The sequence below is a fragment of the Sebastes umbrosus genome, chromosome 22, assembly GCF_015220745.1.
Source record: "Sebastes umbrosus isolate fSebUmb1 chromosome 22, fSebUmb1.pri, whole genome shotgun sequence".
Taxonomy (NCBI): Eukaryota; Metazoa; Chordata; class Actinopteri; order Perciformes; family Sebastidae; genus Sebastes; species Sebastes umbrosus.
In genome coordinates this window covers 15,988,231-16,009,812 of record NC_051290.1, presented here as the reverse complement: position 1 = coordinate 16,009,812, position 21,582 = coordinate 15,988,231, and the positions used below count along the sequence as shown (strand labels likewise).

Genomic DNA, 21,582 nt, shown 5'->3' with positions numbered 1-21,582 from the left:
GAGAAAACATTCATGCATCTTGACTCCTTCATCAAACAGACTTTGCATACAAAATGACTGTCTAGGAAAGGTTGTTCTGTTCCAATCCTGACAACACAATGACTAATGGCACTCCTGTCCTGCAGGTGCAACAGGATTTCTGAGCCTCTAATTTGTTGGTCACAACAGCACACACTGTGCTCGTTATTAAAAGGAAATGTTGGAGTGGCTCCAGGTCTAACACAGACGCTTCTTAGTGACAGGACTTCAAAATGTGGAAGTGTTGACAGTCGGTGCAGCAGCTGCACTTAAAACTGAACTTGACTTCACACTACCTGCACATTGTGTCTGTTGTCACTTACAATTGCAGTTTGTTGATATTGGCTAAAGCACACCGTATCACACCGTATCTCTGACCATATGAGGACAAGACGAATTGTGTACATACAACTCTCCTGGTCAGTGAGAGCCGCATTGAAGAGGCCTCCTAAATCACACGCTGCTGCTTGAAATTCAATGAAGAAGAGTTGTGGTGCACTTAATGTGACCGATGTGACTGTGTGTGGGGCCAACAGCTAATTGAACCAGTAAATTTTCAGGTAGCTGGGCCGCATATTTCATAATATTTACTGCATCATTAATGCCGCTGTGTCTGAATACTGATTATGATCTAAAATATCATCATTAAATGTTGATACATTTAGCCATCGATCACTATGTAGGTTATGAAGAATCAGGCGAGAACCTTTGGACAAAGGGGAGTCATGCCATATCTGTAAAAGGTTTCTTCCAAACAATTTGTCATATATGTATATGTTTTACCCTTAATACGTGTGCACTTATTGCATTATAGTATTCTAATATTGGAAAACCATTACTGACTTGATTTTAATATGTTTTTTTTAAACATCAGGTTTTAAATGTCAGTCATTGGCCCCCAGACACATAATAGCCTTTATTAAGCTAGTTTATTTTTAGTTGGCATATTACAATGTCCAAAGTATTAACCAGGCATTAACAAGGATTAAGACACTCACAATGCTATGAGTTCATTAAGTAGGCATTATCAGTTATCGTCATTAACATACTGTAGATGTGGGCTAGTAGGCCCTATTTCACATGCTTACTAGAAGGGCACTTGGAGAGCGCAGACTATCGCCAAGGCCATTTCCATAAAAAAAAACTGTCTTATGTATCCTCCCCAAAATGTAATGGGTTCTTCCTTGCCCCGTGCTACACCCTTCCACCAAGTTTCATGAAAATCGGGTTGGTAGTTTTTCCGTAATCCTGCTGACAAACAGACATACCGAACTGAAAACATAACCTCCTTGGCGGAGGTAATAAGCTTAGTAGACCGTCTGTGTAAAGACGAGGTCAGGGTGGACGGTTGAATCAACAAAACATGGGACTTTAACACCAAAGAGACTGCTGTTAGTTTAATGTTTCCAACCAAACCAAACATTAACCATAGCGTTCACACATCATAAAACAGATTTATATGTCAACAGTGATTTTTAACTTTTTTGGAAGGCACAGACAGATGATGTCATCCTGCCGACGGGCATCAAATTAGAAAACGCTCCTATGCGGCGTTCTAGAGGGTCATGGACAAACGACGTATTATGTTTAGTTTATAGGACTTCTAAGCTTGGATTATTCTACTGTTTATTAAGGATAGGAATCGATAATATGCACGTTCTTACCTACTAGTAGTTGCAGCATGCCCCTACTGAAGCAGAACAATGAGAGCGATACCAAATGATAGAATTGATTCTATAATCTGATAACATTCGATGAGGGTGACCTTACAACGAAGCAAACTTCAAATGCTCAATGAGATGTGATTGAAAGTTCCAGAACAGCCACTAAATAGACCTCAGTCTGAGGGGAGTTTTTTTTTGTCTACTTTGCTCCAGTCGGTGGGCGTGCAGAAATATGAAAGTGCAGACACAAAACTAACAAACCTGTGATTTGGTGTTCAAAAGAGTCAAGTAATTGTATTAATGGCAATACTCTGCTTGAAGGAGATCAGCTGAGGATTTGTCCTACAGATCAACCAAAAAGGTTCTTTTCATTCATGTGGATGACGCAGACGCATTAACATTGTAAAAAAAAAACATTTTCCTTACACCAAATATGTTAATCAAATAAATAATTCTGAGTTATTACCTGCAAATAAATGTCTAATGAGAGTTGTAAGGCATGCCGCTCAGAATGATCGGCCAACAAAAGGGTTCATGCTGAGCACTCAGACGGCTCTCTCCCTCACAGTTTCTTGTCATGCCTCACAAGTGCTTTTTGTGCTCAATTAACAATACGCCACTCACTCCTCACTAAGCAGTGCTCTGCAGAGGCCGTTTGTTCATTCAGCTCTCCTCGACTGGCTGCTCGGCACTCGACACCGGTGCCATGTATATAAATCTTACCTTCTGTACAAGGAGCAAGTTCCACCTCTTTCCAACTCCACTCTCTCCACGGTAGTCACGGTGAAGAAACACTGCCATTTTTTCAAATGTTTAAAAACCGCTTTGTAATTTGTCATCTTGTTTCTAAAGATTAAAAGTCAATTGAGTGATAGGGATTTCTCTTTGTCTCCTATATTTCAGGTCAAATCTTGTATATACTATACTTGTTTTCATTAGAGCTGTCAAAGTTAACACGATAATGACACGTTAACTCAAATTTGTTTTAACGCCACTAATTTCTTTAACGCATTAGTGCAACTTGCGATTTTTAGGTTGTAGCGTGCTCAGTTTTAAAACTACAGTGAAGATACCGGTATCATATGAAACTTAAAACCTAAGGAATCCATTGGTACCAACCATGTCATACTAGCCTGACTTGAAGGACGCTAAATAATGCTCCAAACGTACGCTTAATTTTGACGAGGGAAAACTGTCATGGCCATTTTCAAAGGGGTCCCTTGACCTCTGACCTCAAGATATGTGAATGAAAATGGGTTCTATGGGTACCCACGAGTCTCCCCTTTACAGACATGCCCACTTTATGATAATCACATGCAGTTTTGGGGCAAGCTATAGTCAAGTCAGCACACTGACACACTGACAGCTGTTGTTGCCTGTTGGGCTGCAGTTTGCCATATTATGATTTGAGCATATTTTTTATGCTAAATGCAGTACCTGTGAGGGTTTCTGGACAATATTTGTCATTGTTTTGTGTTGTTAACGGATTTACAATAATAAATATATACATACATTTGCATAAAGCAAACATAGTTGTCCACTCCCATGATGATAATAGTATTAAATACTTGACAAATCTCCCTTTAAGGTACATTTTGAACAGATAAAAAACATGCAATTCATTTATTATGAATTTATTAATCACAATTAAATATTTGAATCAATTGACAGCCCTAGTTTTCACTATTAACATATGCACTACAGTCTCACATCTTCACTCATTCATTCGCACATAAAGGACACAGCAGAACCGAGTGCAAACACCTGACCAGAGGGAACCTTTAACAACACTTTTGATCTATAGCAGTGTTACAGAGAGCTTTTTTTTTTTCTATGAGTGGGTCCACGTTTTGTTCATCTTTTGCGCACTCGTGAGGATGCACGTGTACACACAGGTGACTCAATACACAGTCCTGGTTTCACACTATTCCACTAATCTACAGGTGGCAGTAACAAACACCAGCGAAGCCAGACAGCAAGTAAACATAGAGGCAAACAATGCTGGATTTAAAATATTATTGAAGAAAAAGTCGGCTTTGCAAATATTTTATAAGGAATGAATGCGTTCGACACATTTGTTAGACCTCAAGGATATCACACAATGTGTTTATTTCACACGGCTCCCTCTGTGCAGCTCTCACGGGTTATATAAGTCTTTTCACGTGTGCTATAGGACCTATAAACAGACCTTGGTGGGTGAAATCAGTGGAGTTCCCCTTTAAGAAAACCAAGATGTGATGTGTCCAGACAAAAGACAAAACAAACATGCCCGACCTGCGCTCATTTTCACACCAGTTCACTGACATTTCTGTCCAAACAGCAAACTGTCCAAACTAGTTAAACCAAACGGAAATTACACCTAAAGTCAAAGAAACAGCAGACGACCCTTTTAAAGGAATATGAAAAGCACAAAAGAAGAGCAGTAATTATGGCTGAAAGCCTCATTTCCGATCACTGAGCTCTTTAAACAAACATGAATTGTCTGTGACGGCTCATCGCACCTCCGGCTCACTCGACACATCTTAAACTCTTCAGATCAACACTACCTGATCCCTCTCCTCTCATCTCCTCTTATACAGAACTCTTCAGTGTTGCTAGGTTTGTTTTTTGTGCGTCACAGCATATCACAAGAGGATACGCATACATTGAGCTTCAATAATTGAAGAACACACATCACAACACGAGTGTAGCAATAAAGAGAATGAATAATATCCTTTCTGTTTCTCATTTAGCTGCAACTGTGAATTTGTGGAGCGGGTCTACTGCTGGGAGCTGTGAGAGAGCAGCTGAGTGAGGCAGGCTTGTAGCTGAAAGGTCACCGGTTCAACTCCCCGGACAAGCCACCAAGATGAGGTAAGACGGTGATTCATCCTCTCACCTCCCTCTGCAACAGATACCGAACTGCTGAAGAAGACACTAAGCCATCACTGCTTACTAAAGCTGCGCAATTAGATCTAAAAGTCAACACTAACCTTCTTTTTTAATTATTAATCGGACTGTATTTACAGCACTAAGTCAAGTTCATTTATGAACAAGAAAATGAAAGGAATAAGCTCTTCAAGGGCGGACGTACTACATGTTGATCATTTTTGTCTTTCATACAGAATCACTATTTTGAAAGATGTCAAAACAAACCTTGAATTTTGTTGACTTGGTTGTGAGGCTTGAAGTTCTCATGCGGCATTGGAGGCATTTTCTTTGTTTTCCCTTTAAAATCTCATTATTTAACACTTTGGCAATATCATCCCTGTTACATTCATGCCAATTAAGCATATTGAGTTGAAAAAAATTGACACAGAGTCCATTTCTGTTTTCAATCCCACAACTTCTCAAGTCGGATATGCTGACTTTCAATAACAACACAAAGCGTTAATAATAATATAATAATAATCACATGCAGTTTTGGGAAAGTCATAGTCAAGTCAGCACACTGACAGCTGTTGAGTCTGCCATGTTATGATTTGAGCATATTTTTTTTATGCTAAATGCAGTACCTGTGAGGGTTTCTGGACAATATTTGTCATTGTTTTGTGTTGTTAATTGATTTTCAATAATAAATATATACATACATTTGCATAAAGCAAGAATATTTGCCCATTACCATGTTGATAAGAGTATTAAATTCTTGAGAAATCTCCCTTGAGGATACACGTTGAACAGATAAAAATTATTATTATTAATATAATGATAATAATAATAATAATTTAATTGACTGACAGCCCCAGTATAAATGCAAAAGAATAGATCAGTGGGTCAAACTTTTGGAAAAAACAAGGTGATTTCTCCCTTTTTTGTTGGAACTTTGTTCTATTTTTCATCTTACTTTAGGTATTATTTAACTGCATCAGTCTTGATTTAAAATACAAAGCAACAACTTGCCTCAACTTTTTACTGTGATGATATGGTGTATTATATTGTAGAAGATTACATGTAGCCTAAACCAAACAGTCAAATCTGACCCCAAACTGCCAATGGTTATTTTGTCATGTTGTTAATATGTGGATATTAACACTGGATTTTTTGCCAAAAGCATTAATCATTTTATTTAGTTTGAAAATGTTGAACTGGGATAACACCGTCTCTCTCACATTACTGTGTTAGAAGCTAAGGCTAACCAAATGCACATTTCTGTTGGATTTTCAATGATCACATTTAATATACTGTATGACGTCTTCTCGAATTCACCTCGTGTAACCTTCAATATTAACAACTATCTTTTGAATGATGAATGTTATTCATTGAGATTTGCAGGAATAGTGAAAGATCATCCATTGAAGAGTCGCTTTATATTACTCAAATATACGCATTATTGCACATGCACTTTCAACCTAGTTAGTTTATTGTGTAAATTGTAGCTGTTTAATCTCTTGGTTTTAAACATTTTGCTAAGCGTAGATGCCATTTTGAACATTTCTGTTATGAAGTAGATGTGAAATGCAACAATCTGTACTATTAGTGGGAACATTTTTTGGCTTGTGACTCTTGAAAACAAAAGGGTGGCTACTTGACCTCCATCACAGGCCCGAACAGTGCACTGTGCTGTTCTGCAGAGTGGAGAACAGTAGTGGGAAAATTCTGATTATCAAAGCCTCTCATCACACTCCTATCACTGTTTTACAGAGAAAAAACAACATTTTTTATGAGGAAAAAATGTTTAGCTGAAAAATATTGCACAGCATTTTGTTCCTATCCATTAAAATCAGTTCCACCTTGAGGGACCCATGCCTTTATATTAGCTCTAACAGAGACGTTATAACACTGACACATCAGCAGGCATCTTATACAACTTGTAGACACAATAAAACACATCGCAGCGGTCACATATACATGGTCCACTGAGCATCAGATCAGCTGACTCTGAGTCATTTTGTATCCTTGTGTGTTGATGTATATGTGTATGTATGTACATATGTAAATGTATCAATATGTATATGCATGTTTCATTATTTACTAGGGCTGTCAGTTGATTAAAATATTCAATTGCGATTAATCACAAATTAATCTCACATTTTTTATCTGTTCAGAATAGGAGATTTGTCAAGTATTTAATACTCTTATCAACGTGGGAATGGGCAAATATGCTGCTTTATGCAAATGTACGTATATATTTATTACTGGAAATCAATTAACAACACAAAACATTGACAGATGTTGTCCAGAAACCCTCACAGGTACTGCATTTAGCATAAAAAATATGCTCAAATCATAACATGTCAAACTGCAGCCCAACAGGCAACAACAGCTGTCAGTGTGTCAGTGTGCTGACTTGACTATGACTTGACCCAAACTGCATGTGATTATCATAAAGTGGGCATGTCTGTAAAGGGGAGCCTCGTGGGTAACCATAGAACCCATTTTCATTCACATATCTTGAGGTCAGAGGTCAAGGGACCCCTTTGAAAATGGCCATGCCAGTTTTTCCTCGCAGACATTTAGCATAATATTGGAGTGTTATTTAATCTCCTTCGTGACAAGCTAGTATGACATGGTTGGTATCAATGGATTAGGTTAGGGTTTTCATATGATACCAGTATCATCACTCTGGCTTTAAAAGTGAGGCCAGTGCAACTCCCGGAAGATTGATTGCGTTAACTTTGACAGCCCTAATATTCCCTACCAATTCTATTCTTTATGTTGTGCACTTTGTGCTTATGGCTTGAAAAGCGCTCCATAAATAAAATTATTATTAATTATTATTAACTCTGCTGCCTGATGTTGAGTCCAACCCAAACCAGTGAATGTGTGTGTGTGTGTGTGTGTGTGTGTGTGTGTGTGTGTGTGTGTGTGTGTGTGTGTGTGTGAGCGTGTGTATGTGTGTGTGTGAAATGTGGACGTGAATGTGTGTAAGAAGAGGACTGTTGAAAATCCAGTCCATCTTCTCTATCTGATTTACACAGCGGTGTGTTTGAATGAGCAGCCTGCCTCTCGCCTGATGAGCTCAACTCCAAAAAGCCTCACATCTTCAACTTCCCCCTCAACTCACCCCCAGCTCACCCCCAGCACACTCTCCCATCACATCGTGCTCTCCTCCTCAAAAACAGCTACCACGTAAACACACACACAACTCCAAAAATGAAATGTGTTTGGTCACATATTTCTGTGTTTTACCTCGAACAGCCTGACTGACATCCTCTTTGATTTATGGTTATGGACAATGTTGAGCATCTTTACATTGTAAAAGACTTCATTTGTGAGCAACAATACTGACCTCCAGGAGGTTTAATTAAAAAAAAAAGAAAAGATGAAAGACAATCTGTCATGACACTAAAAACACTGACTTCTCCCTCATTTTCAAGTCAAGATGAGGAGCACCTTCAGCCACAGACTCATCCCCCCTCGGCACAACACAAAGCGCCTGGGTCAGTCCTTCATGCTGGTAGCCATCTGGCTCCACAACCAAGGCTGACCCCCATATGAGAACTAGGAGGACTTTAAGAACTTTAAACACGCACAATCTACCTTTAAACATGCACTATCTGCAACCATCTTGGACTCTAACCGGCGCAGTTTACACTATACATCCTATATACCACTTTATAGATTGCACATACGATCATATTACATTTATTTATTGTACATACTACATTTATTTATTGACGGACTGTACACACTATGTTCACCCATTTACTCTGTATCTTTTATATCTCTATTTATTGTTTTTATAATTTTTGTATACCTTTACCTCTCCTGTGTTTCACTCTGTTTGCTGATGTTGCTGCTTTGACACCTGAATTTCCCTCCGGGGATTAATAAAGGTTCATCTTATCTTATCTTATTATTATTTTTTATATACTTTATTTTTTTCCCTTTTTTCAAGGCTGTTTTCATATATGCAATCCACTGTTTGTAATTACAACAGTCTATAAACCAACTTTTAAGTTAATGAGCTTACAGACAAACCCATCAAGTACACTATAGAGAAAACAACCTCAACATTCAAAACCTAAACAAAACCAGGAAAAGAAATAACAATAATAATAATGCCAAAAAGAAAGAGTAGAGTTAAAAAAAACAAAAAACAAAACACACATAACAAAAAAAAATCTTATCTTATTTTGGCTCATAAAATCTGGTTTAGGGTTACAACACAAAATAATTTCATATAAATAAATGTGGAAATTGAGATTATTATGGGCTTAAATACAGTCTTGTCCCTGGCCTTATCACATCCCCACAATGTGAGAAGAATAATGCTGTGTGTCGTGGGCGGGGCAGCAGTGGGTGAGTTTGATGAGAGAACAACACATGGATGGAGCATCATCAGGAGCTGAGAGAGCGCACCATGCTGGAGGAGAGGAAGCAGAGCGGCGGCTGCTGGACGGCACTCAACTCCTGACGACCAGGAGACGCGTGACACGACTATGAGAGGATGAGAGAGGCGCATGGGAGATGATTTTTCTTTTTTTATTTAACTACCTTGAGATATGATCAACTCGCTGCAAAGACTCCATTAAGTGGGAATCTTTCCCCATTGCGCTTTTTTTGATGCACTCCTCAGTCTTTATTATAGGGGGCTGAATTCATGCCAAGGTTCAGGATAATCCATAAAGGATGGATTCGTTCAACGCCAGCGGGATGGACGCGTTCACGGTCATCCACCTGAACTCCTCCAGTGGATATTCTCTAGCAGCGATAGCCAGCATCGCAGCCCTTGTGAGTTTCCTCATCCTCTTCACCGTGGTTGGGAATATCCTGGTGGTTATCGCTGTCCTGACGAGCAGAGCGCTGAAAGCTCCGCAGAACCTTTTCCTGGTGTCTCTGGCCACCGCGGACATCCTGGTGGCCACTTTGGTGATGCCTTTCTCTCTGGCGAATGAACTCATGGGCTACTGGTATTTTGGGAAAGTTTGGTGCGGTATTTATCTGGCTCTGGATGTTCTCTTCTGCACCTCATCTATTGTGCACCTGTGCGCAATAAGCCTGGACCGCTACTGGTCCGTTACGCAGGCGGTCGAGTACAACCTGAAGCGCACTCCAAAGCGCGTCAAGTGCATCATCTTGATAGTGTGGCTCATTTCTGCTTTCATCTCATCTCCACCGCTCATATCTATAGATGGCAAAAGTGATGTGAGCCTTCAGCCTCAGTGCGAGCTCAATGATGACACTTGGTACATCCTCTCCTCCAGCATTGCCTCCTTTTTTGCACCGTGCGTAATCATGGTGCTGGTGTACATCAGGATATACCAGGTGGCCAAAACCAGAACCAGAACCATGTCGGAAAAAAAAAATCATCCCAGGCCAGATGGTGTCACACAAACTGAGAATGGAATGAGCAAAGCCACCTCTCCTTTCCACGCTGGTGGTGAAAGGGAGAATGGTCACTGTCAGTGTCCAGCCACGCCCTCACAACGCACAGTCACCATGGCACAACAGACAGAGGATGGAGACATGGAGAGCTCCTCCTCAGAGGGCAAAGGTCACAACAAACCCCAGCAGCAGGAGGACGCCCAGAAAGCCAAGCGAGCCGCCAACCAAAAGAGATACTCCATCTCCAAACAGTCTGCTCGCATCTCCAGAGTCAGCAACAAATCCATGGACCTCTTCGCCTCCAGGAGGAAACGTCGCCGGAGCTCCGTGGCCTTGAAAAAGGTGTCCCAAGCCAGGGAGAAGAGGTTTACGTTCGTCCTGGCCGTGGTCATGGGGGTGTTTGTCGTGTGCTGGTTCCCCTTTTTCTTCAGCTACAGCCTGTACGGCGTGTGCAGGGACTCCTGTAAGATCCCTGACCCGCTCTTTAAGTTCTTCTTCTGGATTGGCTACTGTAACAGCTCCCTCAACCCAGCCATCTACACCATCTTCAACCGGGACTTCAGGCGCGCCTTCCAGAAGATCCTTTGCAAATCGTGGAAAAAGTCCTTTTAAGATCTGTGGCAGAGCTGCTGCACCAACGTGACAATCTCTTAAAGGATATATCAAAGTGATTTTAAAAAAAATAAGAAGCTTGTTTTGTCTATTACTGCCACTCCTTTACTCACTGTTACGTCTCATTGTCCTGTTGTAATTCAGTCACGGCAGTGCACACCATCAACACCTACTGGGCGGTGTGTCCATTACAGGCTTTCCCAGTCTGATTAGTGATAACCACCGTTCTTTTCTTCCTATTGAAGTGTGCTGTAATGCTTTATAATGTATCATCATTGATTAAGCTCTTTATACATCCAGAGAAGATACACATGGCCGAATCTATCTGCTTGGGGGCCCCGGGGCGAAAATGAGCTCCTGGGCTCCCCCCCCCCCCCCCCCTTTAACCCCACTTAGTTCCTCCTGTGCAATGTGTGCAATTTTTCTATCATTTTTCTGATAGAATACTACTTGGCCACAGATTTGTGGTAACATATTGATTTAGAAATATGCAACACACATAAGCACAAAACTGAAATAATGAAGGTATTAAAACTTGATTTTGACACAGGGATCGTTTTCCAGACAAAATCGTAACTGAATATTTGACATTTGGGGAAAAATGCTTATGAGAAATGAGAAGATAACCCTATTATGTATGTATGTGCGGTAAATATGTAGCTGGAGCAAGCGGCTGGTAAGCCCAGCTTAGCATAAAGACTGGAAACCAGTGGAAACAGCTAGTCTGACTCTCTCCAAAGGTAACAAAATCTGCCTCATGTCTAAAGCCAACCCGATCTCATGGGAAGGCGTATAAATAGCTCGACATTACAAGCACATTCTACGTGTCAAGAGCACGCATTTTAGCCTTTTCGCTTGTCATCTGCACGCCTCTTTCCGCACGTAATTTTTACGCCATGCAAAAAAACTACGGTAACGGCCGCAGTTAGGTTTAGGCAACAAAACCACTTAGTTAGCTTGAGGAAAAAACATCATGGTTGGGCTTAAACTAAGTAGGTAAACTAAGTAAAATTCTAAATGTGTCCCAGTTTATTTCCTGTTGCAGTGTATGTGAATGACATCAGCTGACAGGATGTAAACATGGACCCAAGCTGTTTCCTAGCAATGCAATTCCGCTGCCATTCTATTGAAATGCGCTGTGTTTCAGACAGAGCATGAATACAGGTATATTCAGGCAGACAGTATGAGAAAAATAATGTGTTTTTGTAACATTAAAGCATGTAAACATATTCTAGTAGTAACCCAAAATACTTATAGGTCCCCTTTAAGTGTAAAAACGGGAGTAGTTGCTAGGCAACCAGTGAAGACTCCATGAAGTATTGTTTTTGTAAAACCGCGAAATGTCGTTTTTAAACTGCTGATTTTGTACTGATTGAACAAACAAGATATAACGTGTTAATTAGTGAGCTTTAGAGGTTTTGGTAGGTGGATTGTGATGCCTTCAAACAGAGCCTGGCTAACTGTTTCCCTGTTTACAGTCTTTATACTAAGCTAAGCTGACCGACTGCTGCCTCCAGCTACATCACAGTACTTTAGGGGTATCAATCTTCTCATTTAACTCAAACTTTGAGATTAGGTGATGAAGCAGAATCCATTTTAAGGCCCCTTATCATGTCAGTGTTGTGCTTTAATTCTGCATATTTGTGAAAAAGTTTAAATTCAGTTTGCACAAAACCAGTTTACACATAGTGAGTCTGGACTTCTGGGATTTTGGGGTTGATAATCCTGCATACACACACACACACACACACACACACACACACACAGAGAGCAGTGGCTTCCAGCCCTTTACACTTGTTTCCCCTGAAAATGTTTACATGTGACCCCTCGTTACACGTTTAATATGTCTATGGTCATTTTACCTTCTCAAATTATTTAATTTCAGTATTTTTTAGAAGCCTGAAAGGCTAAAACTATGTTGTACTTCACAAAAAAGGGAATTATTGGAGAGAAGTATAAATGAATAAATGACCCCTCAGATTTATTTTGCAACCTCTTTGGGGGGTGTGACCCTCAGGTAGGAAACCGCTGGATAAAATTGAACCATGTTCTTTTTTCGTCTGTTTGCCATGATGTTGTTGGCCATGTCAGCTTTTACAGCTTCTTTTGAGCGTCTCTGCTGTAAATACAGACTCTAAAACAGTAAGAGTGAAGGGATAATGCATTTTTCTTTGAGTACCTGGGTGCTTTGAGGGTAACTGTGCCACCAAAGCGTCATTATGGTAATTCATAACACAGCTGAGAAACGGCGAAGCACAACAGCAGACTGAATCACGACAGAGCCTTCGTTCTGCTGTCTGACTACTGGACCTTAAAGATTTGAGACGGCACTGAGAAGGGCTGACGCTCCTGACTATAAGCTAATTATTTTTATGACGTTATTTTCACAATGGCCATAAACTACTGAGTATTAAGGAACAAAATGCATTTATTTTGCATTTATTTTTTTCAAGAAACTACCTCTCTGTTTGTTTCGTTTTTTGTCGTTTGTTTTCAGATTTACATTTTGCAAAGTGCAGTACACATTTTTCCTCTGCTTAAGCTGTCTGCTGTCGTGCAAAAATAAAAGATGAAGACGTCTTATGTGAACTCATGGTGTGAACTCCTGGTGTGATGTTGCGATATGGAGCCCCTTTAATGGTCATGCACATCAATAGATGCAATCCTATCAAATATTGTTGCAGCTTTATATTTGAATGGAAAGACAGTTTTAATTATGAGGCAATCATTGTAATCTGGTGGTTTACCACTTTTCTTTCGCTTTTAAATTAATTGTACAGTGGTTTCTGTGATTGTGGATTAATTACCGTTCATCAAATTTGAATTCGACACGTTAATTAAACCCAATTCAGCAGTTTACTGTTCAGCTGGAGCAGAAAAAAAAACTTTTATTCAAAGCTGGATATTTGGTTCCACTGTGTTGTGCAGTTATTTGTCTTAATTTGGTGGAAAAATTAAACAATCACGAGCAACTATAACTGCTTATTATCTCTATCATGGAACGCTTGACACATTTTTAAGCCCAAACAATATTACACTCTCAGCGGAGAGAGTTTGGTCTTTGAAATAAATCAGGATGCCATGACGGGGTCACAAAAAAGAGAAAGGGTTCAGTCCCTCTAATGGACAGAGGCCATGTCTGTTTCAGGGTGTTTGTGACCTTTCAGCACAACAGGTTTGATGTTGGGTCTGGCTGCCTCATAATGTAATATTCCCCTGAGCCCCTGTGAGCAGGACTGAGGTGAAACAAATCCCCCATACCAAACTCTTGTTGTTTTCCTCCTACTTTTTTCTGCCTTGGCCGAGAGTGCACAGCCAAAAGCCATTAGTAACGTGTTACGGGTCCATCTGCTGCTGTTCCAACTGCTGTTTGCAGCCACCAGAGATTTATGGCTCCAAAAAATGAAAGAAAAAAACGGATCCCAGTCTGTTTAATTGTTTGAATAACGAGAATAAACAGGTAGGTGTAAAGTGGCTGATGGAAAACAGCAGGGAAATATCTCTGTCACCAGTCTGTGTATGTTGTATTTAGCCGGCCAACACTTTGTTTTTCTCACTGTCAAAAACAAAAAGAGTTATGTTCAAATTGCGCTGCACAATTTTGAACCAAAGCTAAATGGCTTTCCTTATAAGCTCAAAGAAAGATGAATCAGATTAAACATGCTGTTCTTCTACAGATTTATAGGTGTGGTGAGGACGCTGCCTTCTTCACTGGGATAAATAAAACTTATTTGGCTGCACATTATCCCCTAGGTCTCTCATGAGTCAGAAAACAAACAGTGATTCAACAGGGTTCTTGATCGAGTACAGTGACTCAACGATAACTTCACCAGGTGCTTTCAAAAACTCTCCATTCTGCACTTTGTTTGAACAGTCAGCGCTGAGAGAGCAATTCATGAAAATGGAAAGTGGTTCATTTCTTTTCTGGCTTTAAGGTGAATGGGTCACCAGGGGAAACGGCTTTCTTTTTAGATTGAATCACAGTTTCTCTTGGTAAAACTGAGTTTTAAAAAGCATTCCACATGATTTATAGAAAGTAACCAACAGAATACAAAACATCTCACTTGAATCTACAAGAAATCTACAGTTGTTTGACATGAGAGCTGTTCGTCTCCCCTTTAGAGCCAGAGCTATTCCACTGATGGACACTAGATGGAGCCTCAAAAACCTTCAACTGCTTTGAGTTTAACTCCTGAGGCTGCCTTTTAGCTGCTAAATGCTCCACTACAATCACATGCTAGTCACTCATTTTGTCTTATCGGAATTCTTTTCACTGAAAAAAGCTGCCTACTGCTTCTGTAAAATGATGAGAGCGGTGAGAGTGAACCAAACTGTGAAGTTATGGGCTGTAAAATCAAAACAATGAGCTGAAAGATGCTAAAAAATCTCCAAAGAGTTGAGGGGAACTGCAGTCAGCTGATGATTCTCTGTGGGTATTTCAGCACTCATTTGTCATTGTTATTGATATAAATGTTTTTGATTGGTGCGGCTTTCATTTTTACTTCGAACGACTCATTTATGTTGGAGCTAGAAACATACAGTACCAGATCCATAGTGGTATGTTATTGCTTCCATAAAACCTGCCTCTAAGCTTATTCAAAGGAACAGTGTGTAGCATTTAGGAAAATCTATTGGCAGATATTGGAATATTAATGAGTATGTTTTCTTTAGTGTATAATCACCTGAAAATAAGAATTGTTGTTAGAGATGCGATTAGGAAATTCTGGGCCGATATTGATGTTTAAAATAACAATTTGGCCGATAGCCAATGTCTATATCAATGTTATTGTTTTTATTTATTCCTTTTTTATGCCAGGGAAACAAATACTTCTTCATTATGAAAAAGTAACTGAGTTGTTTTAAAGTCATTCAGCATTTCATTACGCTGTCTTTGAATGAGCACAAATTCAATCACACAAATGTATGAATCAACATTTGATATAACTTTCTTTCACATGAAAGATTATTTTTTTTAATTTCTAATAACCAACACAATATTTAGCCGGTGCAAAATTGATGTAACACAACGGATAAACATTGGCCACCGCAATCGGCAAACGTCTTACCGAGTCAACAAGGCGATAAATCGGTGCATTCCTAATTGTTGTGTTTTCGTTATCTTAGAATGAGCGGTTTATATTTACATACGGAGCGGGTCCTCTTCACGGAGCCGGCAGCAATGTTTCTACCGATGCCTAGAACGGATAAACCAAACACTGGCTCTAGATAGGGCCATTCACGCTTTCACGTTGGCCACCGTTATTCTCCTACACGAAGTTTCAGTTGGTTGCAATCTGCAACCTCACCACTAGATGCCACCAAATCCTACACACTGCACCTTTAAGATAATCATATGGTAAATATGTTTCAACAGAAATGGACATTTCTTTGGTCTTGCACATGTCTTTAAAATATTAAACAGCCATGAATTTTGGACATGAAGACTGTCTCTCTGATAACTACTATGAATAGCAAATGGGAAATTTCCTGTGTGAAAGCTTTTATGTGCATTTGACATATAGCTTTATTGGGTGGCATGCAGTATTAGATGTTAAACTTTTAATAGGGAATATCCTAAAATACACATTTTAAAACAAATCAAGAGGTCTAGTCTGAGCAATTAGCATATTGAATGTTTTTCAGATACGATTGTTGAAAATGACATCCGTGCTTGAGGGTAAACACAGCACTGATGCTCTCCTCTCATCAATAGACTTCACTCAAAAGCGGATGAGGTTTCACATGTCATCAATCCTGGCAAATTTTGTGACAGATGAAAGGCCTCGTAGTCCTGTGGCTATGACACTGCCACACCTGACTGCCTTCAATTTTCTGCCAGACATCAGACCCTGGCGGTGGGGAAAAATGGGGCCGGCCATCATGAGATTGCAACCGCAAAACCCATCCCAAAAGAGCTATTTGGTGGCTGAGTCCTTCAAAACGTTGAATCTAAATTTATGAGTTCACCTTTGAAAGCACATTTCAAAGTTTCCCTCCGAGTTTTCACTCTTTGAACCAAGAATGCACAAAATTCACAAATGCACACTTGGTTTGTCCTCGACTTTCGCAGCTATAGGATATATAGATTCTTAAATCATGAAGGAAAGAAGATACACTGAGGGTGTACAGGTGGAGCGGTTTTTAACCATTATAAACTGATAAAAAACATTTTAGACTATAATAAAAATGAGTCCTTCCACCTTTTAAAATGTTAGCAATGCACTGAACTTTAAGTTAGTCTTTTAACATTATAATATTAGCTGATGCTTCGCTCCTTATTCAACATTTGATTAGTATTTGATGTATTGAGGTTGAGTTTGCTGTACCAGCATTAAAGTATTATGATGCCTAAATCTACATTTCGGTGTGTGATGAATTATCCCATCCGTTGACTTCATACATCAGTGTAGCTGTCGCACATAATGATGGAGAGCACCTCAGTCGCTGTTCACTAACTCGCTCACAGCTGAGCTCACAATTCTCCGCCTGAGCAGAAAGCCGGCCTGCCAAACGGCTCGGATACGACAAAGTGTGAACGACTCGACTGGAAAAAGACTGAACAACACCTGCCTCAGATTTTCTCTTCAATTTAACTTTTTCAACTTTTTGAAAAAAAGGAGCTTGAGTCAAAAACTCTGGTTTTCTCTTTCTGTTTTCTTCATATACACAGTGGACTTAATGTACTGAAGATCATTGTGTTCATCACACAGTGCTGTTTATTGTACAGAGCGCTTGACTCTATTAAATAACAGACATGTGCATTTGACCCAACCAGACACAAGAATCCAAAAGTAAAAAAAATGTGCAATTGATTTTTGTGTGATATAATATATTTTTGTTGTTTTCAACCAAATTAATGAACTGACCAAAACCAACAGCGTGTTAGTCCGTCTCTCAATACTTTCCGACCTCCCTACCCTGTGTGTGGCACCAGCCCTGAGTCTGTTTGATCCTACTGTACAGAACTAAAGACATAAATCTTTAAAAACAGGTCACAAATTTAGAGTGTAATTTTTAAAAAGGCTGATTAAATTACTAAAATAGCTTGGTACTGTATACAGTATATGGCACTACTTACGTTACATACAACAAATGGAAAACAAGCATACACATGGTACTGTATCCATCAGTGGGCAACCTCCGGGTCTGAAAGGTGAAGCCAATGTAGAAGTGCCTTAAACTTGCATTCTTTCTAACAGCCAGCAGGGGGCGACTCATCTGGTTGCAAAAAGAAGTCTGATTGTATAGAAGTCTATGAGAAAATGAGCCTACTTCTCACTTGATTTATTACCTCAGTAAACATTGTAAACATGAGTTTATGGTCTCAATCACTAGTTTCAAGTCTTCTTCAATACAGCATGATGTTCATTTAGTAAATTATGGTCCCATTTAGTGTTAAATAGACCATAAATCAGGGTATGATTTAGGGCGCGGCTACATTGGATTGACAGGTTGCTACCACGGTGTTGTCCGTCTGGGGGTTGTCCGTGTTTTAGTCTTACAACTTTAACCCTTTCACAGTGTGTTTTCAGTTCATGAAAGTTATTGTAACATTTTGGTCGCCTAAAAATGTCTTATACAGAGTTCGGTTGTACGTAGCTCCACCTTCTCGTGTCCCTCCTGGTTGCAAAAAGCCAAGATGGCAACAACCAGAAACCAAGATGGCGATGGCCAAAATGGCGAATTCGAGGCTTCAAAACGGCAGACCACAAACCAATGGGTGACGTCATGGTGACTACGTCCACTTCTTATACAGTATAGTCTATGGCATCTATATTATACTTGTCAAAACATAGATATAAACTTAACTAAGTATAACAACTTGAAGGTAAACATGGACTGTAATCTATATTTATTTGTCAAACATACTGGGATGGGAGTAAATCAGGACGTACAGTAGTAGTACAAGTGTTTTGCGACTGTCATACTATTATATATTTGATTATTTGATCACTATTGCTGATGCATTAATGTGTAAGTAGCATTTTACTGTTGTAGCTGGTTGAGGGGGAGTTAATTTGAATTGTTTTATATACTGTTGGGTAGTTTAATCTATAACAATGCTTCATAAGAGTATAAAGTTTAATAAATCTCTCTAAAATGTAATGTAGAATCAGTCGAAAAATCAAGAAAAGGTTTGTAGAAGCATTTCATTAACTTGTTAAACTGTAAAGTTGTAGCGGTAACACTCCCAACTACCTTATAACAGAAAGTTATTTATCTCTACATTTAGGCGGCACTGTTTTTATTATCTTGTGCTTGTATAAAAACAACACAGAGATGCAGAAGAACAAGCGGACCCTTAAACACCCCATAAGTCACTTTTATTGTTCTGTTTGCTCCAGTAAGCTCATCCAGCCTCGGGGAAGACATAAAGGCAAACAGCATGGTTGAGGTTGACTCCTCTGCATCACCGAGTCTACTGCAGAACCACACAGTCACAGCTGTTCAAATCCAATCATATACTATAATGAGTAATTCTCCCTTGTCAACAGTGTCCAACAACATAGCAAGGCCTTTCCGTCAAACCAAATTCACAATTATAATTATCGCCTGGAACTCATAGCCGGAGGCACAGTGTGAATTTGGTGATAATTACTGGTGCAGGGTGTGAGAGGGCACAGAACAAGATGTCATTTATTATCTCATAATGCCGCCGTTCCATGTGTCAAAGTTAGCGCTTTTACACTGGAGAGTAATGCTGTAAATCCAACGAGGAATATTAAGTAAATAAACGTGGGTGTTGTGTTTGTGCTGTTAAACTAGAGTTACCATTAGCCAGAGTTATCATTCAGATTTTTGGCAGTATTACACGTCTTTAAAGCTGCATAAGGTGATGCTATGATTAGGGATGTCACCATACGAGAAATTTAGGGGTCGATATCAATATGAGTGAAATTTCACAATTCTCGATACCACGGTAAAAAACAAAACGATTTGGAGCTAGTGTTAAGAAGTTCATTATTCCCTCTCTAATATTTATTGTATATTGCTGTGAAAACATCTCCTTCAAACAACTGGATTTATTCAAGTTTCTTGCCAAAAACTACATTTTACAAGATTACATTTGAACACATCATGATTACCTTATAATTCACCTTTGCCCAATGCTCATTTGCTGAATAGAGCTTGAACGTATCATAATGAAACTCAATGCAAGGTTAGCTGTTGTGCAGGACTGTGCTGCGCACCGGCTGCTAACAGCTGACGTTAACTAGCTCTCCTCCTGCCGATTTCAACGCGGATTTGTTGCTCACAATGTAGCATTACCGGGAAAAAAATAGGGGACACGTCGATAGTGAGTTTGCAGCATCCTTTGGGATTTCAGACAACGTCAGTCTCGAGCCCTGCTGCTACCTACGGTACCTGGGGTACTGTAGAAAAACAAGTAACAAGTAACAAGTAACAAGTATCCAAATCAAAGTAAATCCAAACAATGTTCTTAAATATAAAATAGTTTTTCTTGTTCTTCTTTCTGATGATGGACGCTGCAATTATAAACTGAAAGTAGCAGGAGTCAGATTTCACTTATCACGTGATGAGAGTGTGGGCAGTCGATCGACAAGATGAGAAAGCACCTATGTGGCAAAATTTTGGATTTAAACCCAATGCTAATAGAAAACCTGATAACGTTAATGAGACAATCTGTAAACTTTTGCTATGAAGCTGTGCAGAGGACAGAACAAAACCGGGTGGAAACCTGCGGCGAAGCAGTGAAAGCTCGACCGGAGACGCCAGACAGACCTTCATCCAATGTAAAAAAATGTGCTTATCGCAGCTTTAATTCACACAGCAAAAACATGTTAAGATCCTGTGTTGGTTGTTAAAATCTTATCATGGTGAAAAAGCTGAATCCTGAGAAAAGTACAAAGAAAATGAAATGCCATTGAAGGCTTAACAGTTGGGTTTTATGTAAATAATGTGATCAGAGAGGAACCTCCGATAAGATGAAGGTCACTTACTGACCAATAACTAGCATAATAAGGTATTGTTAACGGTGGGAATAAGGGATGTCATTAGTTCTACTTGTGTTGTTTGCTGCAGTATAGAAAGTCCTACACAGTCCCACCAACCATCAAACATCCCGTATCTGCCCCAGGGTCTCGTGATGCTTCTGTATCTGTTGTGAAGTGATTAACCCCACAGTGTAGCCTACAGCAGTACATTAGAATACGTGTCACATTAAGGATTTTACATGAGTTTCCTCACCGGCAACACCGTCTCCTAAAATGTGATGAAATGAGCACTGGACTCTGAAATAGATTACGTGAAGATAAGAGTTGTGTGAGGATAACATGCACCTACTGGCGTACCATTGTGGTCAGAAATTATAAGAAACATGGCCCCAAATCTCCAAAACATTAACTTGGAAAGGTAATAAAAGAGTTTAAAAGGAAAATGTCTGTAAACATAAGGCCTCACAGGATCCATTATGTTTGCAGCAAAACAAGCCTTTGTCAGAATGATGAATAGGTTTATAAGTGCCAAAAATAAATTCAACCTGCACCCCTTAAAATGGATTACAAAGTCAGATAATGAAGACTTTATTGCCCAGCTGAGCTTAGATTCAAGCGATGCACAATTTCAGATCTGTTGGGTATAATTTAGGATGATTAACAGTGTGTTTGTGTTGATTTACTGACAAATGATCGTTTCAAATAGTTGTATTCATTTTGTCACAGTTTGCAATATGACACTTGGGAACTTTTCTTATTTCAATAGCATCTGTAGTATCAGTCAAGTTCTGAGTCAGTGAAATGATCATCTCCCTCCTCAGACACCCTCAGCTGAATCAGGATTGTACTTGTGTGTGATCGAAAGAACCATTTAAGAGACAAACTCTTGAGAGTTTAGGGATGATCACCATTCTCAGACCTCTCTTCCAAGGACACAGGGGGCTTAAAAGCATCGCACGCAAGCTGCAATTCTCAAGTCGCTCCTTTACAGCCGTGAAATCCAAGTTCATTCATAAACACTGCAGGCAGTTTAGTAACCCCTAGCTAAGACAACTGAAAATAGTAGTGACTACAACTCATTGACA

At 39.6% G+C, this 21,582-nt stretch overlaps 1 protein-coding gene and 1 long non-coding RNA gene across 3 annotated transcripts in view; one reads left to right on the top strand and one right to left on the bottom strand.

Annotated features, from left to right (window-relative positions):
* Window positions 1-21,582, bottom strand: part of LOC119481715 — a 124,318-nt gene that overhangs the window by 36,425 nt on the left and 66,311 nt on the right. The gene's annotated exons all lie outside the window — the stretch shown is intronic.
* LOC119481677 (alpha-2 adrenergic receptor-like) lies at window positions 8,659-11,528 on the top strand. The gene has a single exon (XM_037758812.1). The coding sequence runs from the start codon at window positions 9,234-9,236 to the stop codon at window positions 10,539-10,541; it is 1,308 nt and encodes a 435-aa protein (XP_037614740.1). The 5' UTR covers window positions 8,659-9,233; the 3' UTR covers window positions 10,542-11,528.

Excerpts from the sequence above, each read along its gene's own strand:
- LOC119481677 (XM_037758812.1), top strand. The coding sequence starts at position 9,234 with ATGGATTCGTTCAACGCCAGCGGGATGGACGCGTTCACGGTCATCCAC.